The sequence below is a fragment of the Myotis davidii genome, unplaced genomic scaffold (assembly GCF_000327345.1).
Source record: "Myotis davidii unplaced genomic scaffold, ASM32734v1 scaffold64, whole genome shotgun sequence".
Taxonomy (NCBI): Eukaryota; Metazoa; Chordata; class Mammalia; order Chiroptera; family Vespertilionidae; genus Myotis; species Myotis davidii.
Window position 1 is genome coordinate 4,100,692 of NW_006296226.1, and position 8,708 is coordinate 4,109,399.

Consider the following 8,708-nt stretch of genomic DNA (forward strand, 5'->3'; position numbering starts at 1 on the left):
TTTCATTCCCTGTCAGCGCTGAGCAGCTGGCACTGACCCACAGGAGAATGGTGTTGAAAAGATTCTGAGGACAGATCCAGGCTCAGCAAGAAGTTTTGATGCACGTGATAGGCAAGGCTACTAGAACTCCTGGCACATTATACTTCACCTATAATGATGACACTTACCTGGCAACCACATTTGCCCAAATGTAGCCAAGAACCAGGAAGAAAGGGAAAAGAACATGTATGGCCCGACCTAGGTGGCTCAGTGGTTGAGCGTCGACCTATGAACCAGATCACAGTTTGATTCTCGGTCAGGGCACATGCACAGGTTGCAGGCTCCTTCCCAAGTAAAGGGTGTGTAGGAGGCAGTCGCTCAATGATTCTTTTTCATCATTGTTGTCTCTCTCTCTCTCTCTCTCTGCCTCTCTCTTTTCTTCTCTAAAAGCAATAACAATATATTTTAAAAAATTATTAAGATGGTACATTTTATTTTACCCCAAGTAAAATTAAATATTTTTTAAAATCACTGCTATAATGTTCTGGAATTAGACGGTGGTGGGGGCTGCACAAGCTTGTGAATACACTAAAAACCACAGAATTTCTCACTTTAAATGGGTAAATTATATGGTATGTGAATTTTATATCAACAAAGCAGTTTAAAAATGAGTAAGTCACTACTGATTTTAATATGACTAATATATTTGAAAACCCTGGGGTAAGTAGTTGCGATTCAAATATGCAAATCCACATATACATTTTTTCAAAGCTCCTTATCTCCTTTAGCATCCCTAAAAACAGGCACATGTTCCACTCAGCTGTGTGAAAAGGAGGTAACAATGACATCACAGGAAAGCTTCCTATTAACTAAAATTTTTATCATAACCTCCCACTTTATTCCCTCTGTCATAGACTCAATGTTTGTCCCCCAAAATTCATCTGTTGAGCCCTAACCCCAGTGTGATGATATTTGGAGGTAGGGCCTTTGAAACTTACAGAGTTCAACCATCACAATGTTTATTCCAGAAGACCTTCCATCCCTGGCTGACTGATCAGGTCATTATATTTATTTATTATGTGATGAGTATCCAATTCTACGTCTCACGAAAGAACCACGGCTGGGAGAACACAGCCTTTCTAACGACAGGGGAGAGGAGAGTGAGGCCTGTGCAACAGCCACAGCCGTGATGGACAGTAGGGCAGGACTGAGCTTAACGTGCCCTCCCGCCTGCTTCCGGGAGAATGAGGGGAGGCTGCAGCCTGGCAGGAGAGCGGGGAAGTGACAAGAGATCTAGAAATTCCTCTCCAACTCGGGCTTCCGCAATGCACTGGAATGAGGGCGTCTGTGAAGCGTCAGAGGAAGAACCAAAACCGGATCAGTCCAAACGCAGGTCCAACCAGGTCCTCCAGGAAGTTGGGACTATCACCCTCCATAGAGGTTTCACCTGCCTGTCCTTTACCAAGGCCAAGGGTTCAACACATTCTTATGGTCATTATGTGCAGTGTCCATCTCAAACACTGGAGAAACAAATGTTCAACCATCCAAATGTCACGTAAAGAAGAAAACAGTTCAGAAGAGCTTTTAAAGAAATATACCTTATTCCACTCGCTTGTGATTCGTAATATAATGCAATAATCATTCCCTGCTTTCAAGGGTGCATTATAATATTTCCCGTAATACAGCCTGTCTCCAATGGAGATCTCCATGGCATCATCTGGAACATGTCTGGCCAGTAGTTCTGCAGCCACATAGCCATCGGTATGAGAAGCATTGCTAAAGAATGAGGTCGCCCCTTCAGAGTCACAAGAAAATGTGCTTTGGAGGGCCAGGGGAACCACCAACACCTGATAGGAACTGGAAGGAAAAAGAAAATGTCTATCAGACTCTTGCGTAGGGAGTCATTCATTCATTCATTCATAGTTGTTAAGCACTTGCAATGAGATTAGCACTTTTCTGAGTACTGGAGCTATAACACTGGACAGAAAAAAAGTCCTTGCCCATGTGAGATTTAGTCTGACTGCTCTAACAGTCAAAGGAACTCCAGTTTTAACCTACAGCGTTATTGCCAGATGACACTGGGCGAGGGATGTCTTCATGTTCTGGCTACCGATGGACACCAAGGACATCTTTAGCTGAGAGAAGTGGTTGTACACATCACCGCCCTGGACACACAAGCCATAAAGTTGATCTGATCAGTGATTTTTCATGTGGGCAAATAAAGCCCAGCTGTGGAAAGGGTTTAGTCGTCACGTGGAGGCTGGCTGTCCACAAGAATTAATGTACTAAGTCTGCAAAAAGGCTCCAGGAAATCACATGGTAACCGAACATGGAACTCATGTGATTTACATTCCCTGCAGCTCACAGACGGATAGCAAAGTTCATGTGAAATCAATGAGAAGAAGGGCGTGCACAGTCACCATGGCTTCATCTCCTCTGACAACATCCTGAAACCACCAGACTGGCCAAATGTCACATGTGTACTGTGAAACCGTTCCCTAACTGTGGGCACAGAAACACATGAGCAATCAGGTGTCATTTTGTCATGTGTATTTTTATTTATCCTCCCCTCCCCAAAATAGAAAACCTGTCAGTGAAAGGAAGTCTAAGAATAAAATTTCACTGAGAATGAATCACGCCTTCCCTTTCGTTGCCCTCTCCTCGGTACATATCCCCTGACGCTGGTGCAGTAATTGTTTGAACATCTGCTTTCTCGATCAGGCTTGAGGGCAGGTATTTGAATGATTTACTCTCATATCTTTGCAACTCCTTACCCTGGTCTTTGGCTGTGACTGACTCCCCACTAATGTTTCCTGAGTTAAAACTTCAGTAAAGAGAGAAAAACATGCATCAGCATCAGATATGATTAGGGTAATTTCCAAAAGTCATTAGGCCACATAATTCTGTTTTAGCCATAAATGCACACTTCCTGTTCCACATTCATAATGCCCCATCTCCTGCTTGCTAAAGGCCCATGAGTCACTGGGCTAAGGAAAGGGAGCCCTCCCCGACAGCAGGTGTTGGGTTTGGAAAGTCTCCATAACAAACATCAGAGGTGTCCTCAGGGCCCTGATTTCCACAAAGTGTGGGTTCACTTTCAGGCCAAGTGTTTTCTACGAAAGGGACAAGCTAAAGCCTGCAGGGCAATGAGGTGTCACTGTCATTACCAGTAAACATTTACTCAGCGCCCACTGGCTACAAGGAAACACCTGTCACACACACTTTCCTGGGGACTTGAAGGTTTCCCAGTGAATCATGGCTGCAGGGAAGAAAGTAAAAGTTGCAGCAGCTCCATCCTGCCCATAAGCGTATCTTCAAATCCCTCTCATCTTTCCACATAGGTGGTGCTGCTCAAGTGCAAAGTCAAGGTCCACCTGAACTATTTGACTGTGCATTGTCCATTGAAGGCACTATTCACATGGCAGAAAGCAGTCTCCCCAGTTAGCATGGTCATAATCACCCGAGCTGCTTGATAATTATACAAACTTCGAGCCCCTCTGCTGGCACTACTGGTCAAAAGCCCCAGGAGTTTCCCTCAGTGGGTAGAGCGTTGGCCAGCGGACCAAAGGGTCTTGGGTTCAATTCCTAGTCAAGGGCACATACCTCAGTTGCAGGTTTGGTCCCCAGTCCTGATTGGGGTGCATATAAGAGGCAACCAGTCGATGTGTCTCTCACATTGATGTTTCTCTCTCTCTCTCTCTCTCTCTCTCTCTCCCTCCCTCCACCCGCACCTCAGTCCTCCCTCCCACTCTCTCTCTAAAGATCAGTGGGAAAAAAATATCCTTGGGTGAGGATTAAAAAAAATCTCCAGGAGTTGACGCTGAGAATTTGTCTTGCTACTAACACCATCCAGGTGACTCCTGTAATCTGGCAAGTGTGGGAGACACCACCATTGAGAGAGCCCAGGAACAGGCGGCATCATCTACCCCAGGTCACTAAGCTAAGGAAGAAAGCCTCGGTCCCAGAGCCCCTGCTCCACCACGTGCCCCCAGACACTGCCCTTTATCAACAATGCATCGCACACTGGCAAAGCTGCTACTCCCAGCTCAGATCAGACACAGCAGTCGGGCGGAGGACACCACCCCACTGGCCCGCTGGTAACTAGCCCTGATGATATTTGGGGAGCAGTTGGGGCTGTTTAGAACAGGACTGTTCTGGGAGGACTTTTCCCCTCTTTCTCAGCACACCCTCCCTTGAGTCACTGGAAGGACTTTTCCCCTCTTTGTCATCACCACCCTCCTTTGAATGACTCACAGATCTCCACTTCCTGTTTTGGAGGCACGGGCCTGCACAAGCCATAAGGGTAGGCTGTCATTTGGCTTTTCTTTTTGCCTTGTATCATTATTTGTTCCAAATATCACATTTTCTCTTGCAAGTGCTCTCAGGTAGAGGTGTCACAACTTCTGTTGCCTTTATATAACAACAGAATTACAGTGCATTCCACTCACTTGGCAGGAATCAAGAAACAGAACAATTTAGGCAACATCCATCCCTGGAAAGACCTTTGAGCATTTATTGAACGTAAACTAATGGGAAGACAGGAGAAGCCTAAGTTTCATTATCAATGGACACACAAGCGTCCCCAGGTGTTTTTTTTTACAGTATCTCATGTTTGGATTGGACTGACGATGGGTCAAGAGAGATAAAGCCATGTCCGTTAGGTCAAGCATGGCGAGGTATTGTTATCTCCTTGATGTATGCCTGTGAGGCAGTTGCTCATCTCTCCAGGCAAACCTCTATCTTCCTCTCTTAAAAAGGGGATAATTCTGCTTTCGTGACCCTATCATGACCTTTGTAAATAAAATGCTTAATTGAACACAATGTAGTCCTCCAACCGAGGTAAATTAATTCCATCCTACTACTATCTGGGATTCCAGAAGCAGTCATTAACTATGTGGTATTTTGCCCATAACTCAATACATGAGTGAATTAAAAGAATTATCCAAATGACCTTTTCAGAAGCCGCCCATCCTTAAATAAAGGAAAATATGTACTGGTTTTGATAAATGTAATGATGCCCCTGATCCACCGCCACTAACAGATACACATGCAGATCTGAGTGCCAAGGATAATGCCTGACATGTCCCAGACTCCCAACCATTGCTTGTCCAATGATCAAAGCAATGGACTGAATTTCTTGACCTGAGCTGCCTAAATGTTGGTCTCTGGTCCTTTGGAAGTCTCTGTATTTGTTTGGAAGGGGACTGGTTGAAATTAAGGGTCAAGTCTGTACCCAACTATTCAGGTGCTGCCACCCAGACTCCAAAGCCCTCCATGAGGATTCCTGGGCAGCCCTGGAAAAGGGGTTGCTACTGACCTGATAGGCCCGTTGTTCTCCTTGGCTCTCCTCAGTTTCAGGCGTGGGAGAGGCCCTCCGTGCACTGTGAAAAAATCTACTTCCGGAAGGGGGGGCTCTGAAAACATGTGGAAAAGAAGAAGAGAGTACGATCAGAATAAGTAGAAGCAGGAAGAAAGAGGTCCTTGTGGGGCCAACAAAAGGAAAGGTTTAATGTAAGAAGCGATGAGCATATTCGGGTACACGCTACAACATGGATGAATCTTGAAAACATTACCCTGAGTGAAATAAGCCGGACACAAAAGGACAAATACTGTATGATTCCATTTCTGTGAAATAGCTATCACAGGCGGATCCATAGACACAGGGAAGTAGATTAGAAGTTGCCAAGGACTGAGGAGGCTGGGTCAGGGAATGCAGAGTTATTGCTTATGGGTCAACAGAGTTTCTGTTTGGGGTGATAAAGACATTTTAGAAGCAGGTAATGGTGATAACATTGTAAATGTCCTTACTGCCAATGAATTGTGTACTGGAAAATGGTTAAAATGGTACATTTTATGTTACCTATATTTTACCAGAATAAAGTAAGAAGCGATACCCGAGCACTGGCAGAGGGTGGGTGCTCTGGGCATTATCGTTCACTGGGTGGACAGGTCCCTATTTGGCGGAGAAGACCAGCACGTTAGACTTCTAGATCCTTTATAATCACACAGTTCTCTGTCTTTATTTTGCTTTCCCTGGCAATCAAACTCCCCAAATGGATTTTCCACTGGGAGGAGAATATACTAATTGTCTGACACCAGTGTTCTAGCATTTAACCAGAAGCTACCTTCATGTACCAGCTGCCATTCTGCCTTGTGGATGAACTGACCACTAACCGAATGCACTAGATGTGTCCTGTACATGCCTCATCTCATTTAATCTTCTCAACAATGCTATTGAGTAAATGAGATTTACAGACAGAGGGAGGAAGAGAGAAAGAGAAGGAATAAAATATGAGGATCCCCCCTTCTGGCCCTAAACTCTGCCATAATGAAATCAAGGCCTGGGAGGCCAAAACAGACTCTATTTATCCAATTAGAATGTACCTTTGAGGTAGAAATTCTCACCCCAAATTTTAATAAATGAAAATGTAGACCTCCTAGATAGTTTTAAAAGCTCTATTGAAAATAGCAGAGACAGTTTTGTAATCACAAGAGGCTTAGAGCTATGATGAAGTTATACACCTGGGCGAAGGGAGGGGGGAGCCTATGGCACACAGAATCAGCTATCTGCAGGGGCAGGAGGTGAGAGGGTCGGGCAGCACTTCAGTATGGCGGAGGATGAGCGCAACTGGGTAGAGGCAGGCCATAAAGTGAGAGGTGTGGGTGGAGGTCAGATCTAAGTCCTAGAAATAAGAAGTCATTTAAAGATTCTTAGCAGACGTCGACGTGGCTCAGTAGTTGAGCATCGACCTATGAACCAGGAGGTCACAATTTGATTCCTGATCAGGGCATATGCTCAGGTTGCAGCTCGATCCCCAGTAGGGGGCATGCAGGAGGCAGCTGATCAATGATTCTCATTGATGTTTCTATCTCTACCTCTCCCTTGCTCTCTGAAATCATTTTAGAAGTACAATTTAGACGGCTCATTGGAAGATGAATTGGAAAAGAGCACGTTTACAGGCCATGTAAAATCTAGGTGAGCAGTGCTTGAGGTGTGAGGCAAGTGGTGGCACGGAGACTGAAGAAGAGGGCCAGATGGGGAGAGATGGAACAGGAAGTTGTGGAAGACAAGGCAGGGGAAGGAATCTGGGCTTGGGTTTTGGCCTCTGCGTCAGTGGTGACGTCCTTCATCAAGGTCCAAGGGGAAAGTTCAGAAGCAGCTCCCTACTGGCCCTGTGAAGTTCGACGTGCTTATCGGATTGTCCAGCGGCCAGTTGGAAACACACGTCTGATTGCTTCTCGGCTTCTTGGCTAAGATCAAGTGTAGAAATACAGGTCCAGAGCTCAGCAGCACACTGTGGTGGTGCCATGGAGTCAGTCGTCAGTAGGAGAGGCCATGGTTATTCGGGGGACAGTATAAATGCATCTGAGAAAAGATGGGCCCAGAGGGAACCACTGGGCAACCCAGGCCTCTAGGGCCAAGTGGAAGAGTGAGAGTCCCTGTAGCTTTTGTTACGCAGCGCTAAATCTGGAATTTCTTCCAATGTCACCAGGTATGGTCACTCGGATTATGCATGAAACCTGTGGAATTGCCGGGGACCCCAGGAGGCGACAATCAGGGCCTCACACAAAGGGGCTGAAGGCCCAGGCTGTTTCGAAGAGGCGTCCAGAAAGAGAGTCCGTACTGACACTCCCGAGCGAGGCCAGCTAGGTTCCGGGTAATGACCCGAAGCGGGGCAGGCAGTTGGCAAAGCCCCGGCCCGTGCCCCACGGGAAGGTGCCCCTTCCAGTTTGAGGCTCTCTGCCCCCAGCCCCCGTGCTGCCACCGGGATGCCCTTCTGTTTGTGCTGTTCTGGTGTCTCCGTAAAGTTAAGTGGTTTTTATCACCCAGAGCGAGATGAACTCTTTTCTCTGTGAGAACCCTTCAGAGGCTCTTTTAAGTTATTCCTCTGTGTGATCTTCTCTGAGATGAAAACCTCTAATTCTACTAACCTTTTGAAATCACCCGTTTCTCCCTTTCTCACCGCCCTCGCCCTCGGTAACAGCGGAACAAAGCGCTCGCTCAGCTCTGAAGGCGCACCCACAGCCGAGCAGCAGCCTCCCCCGCCCCCCCAGGCTAGGCCCAGGGCCGCCGCCGGCACTGGGTCTTCGGTTCTGAAGGTGCCACTGCCATCAGGTTGATTCAGTCACCTGTGCTTCCACCCGTTTCTCCCTTTCGCACCGCCCTCGCCCTCGGTAACAGCGGAACAAATCGCTCGCTCAGCTCTGAAGGCGCACCCGCAGCCGAGCAGGAGGCCCCCGAGGCTCGGCCCAGGGCCGCCGGCCGGCACTGGGTCTTCGGTTCTGAAGGTGACACTGCCATCAGGTTGATTCAGTCACCTGTGCTTTCTGTCGGCCTGCGCTGGGCCTTCCCACCTGAGATTTCAACCGTCCGCGCCACCTCCCCAATGTACACGCCTGAACTTCATCACGCTCATCCTCACTCAGCCACCTTTCGAGGTGAAAGACTGTTAACTTCCAGCCATTTTTCCCAAGGTCCTGTTCCCCATCCCCCCAGCTGCTGTGCTTGGCAGATTTGTTCTCCTTTCCCTTAGCCTCATGACAGACTGAAACCAAATCAGATTTCAGGCAAGAAATGGGTGGTGTCTGCAGAGCGCAGTCCTTCCCTCTGGGCGTGTATGGTGGGAGGACCCAGAAGGCACCCTCACAGCCATTCCCGGTGTTGACAACATCCAGCCCCTCCTAGAAGCAAAGGACCATCAGGGGCTGCCCTGTGGGAAAACTTGAAA

At 47.4% G+C, this 8,708-nt stretch overlaps 1 protein-coding gene across 1 annotated transcript in view; it reads right to left on the reverse strand.

Annotated features, from left to right (window-relative positions):
* The window catches only part of SUSD1 (sushi domain containing 1), a 73,213-nt gene that overhangs the window by 8,187 nt on the left and 56,318 nt on the right, over positions 1-8,708 (reverse strand). Inside the window, exons 13-14 of the mRNA XM_006771231.2 lie at positions 5,297-5,393; positions 1,578-1,836 (exon numbers count right to left, since the gene is read on the reverse strand). Of these exons, the coding sequence (XP_006771294.1) occupies positions 1,578-1,836; positions 5,297-5,393 (356 nt within the window). The remainder of the gene's footprint in view (positions 1-1,577; positions 1,837-5,296; positions 5,394-8,708) is intronic.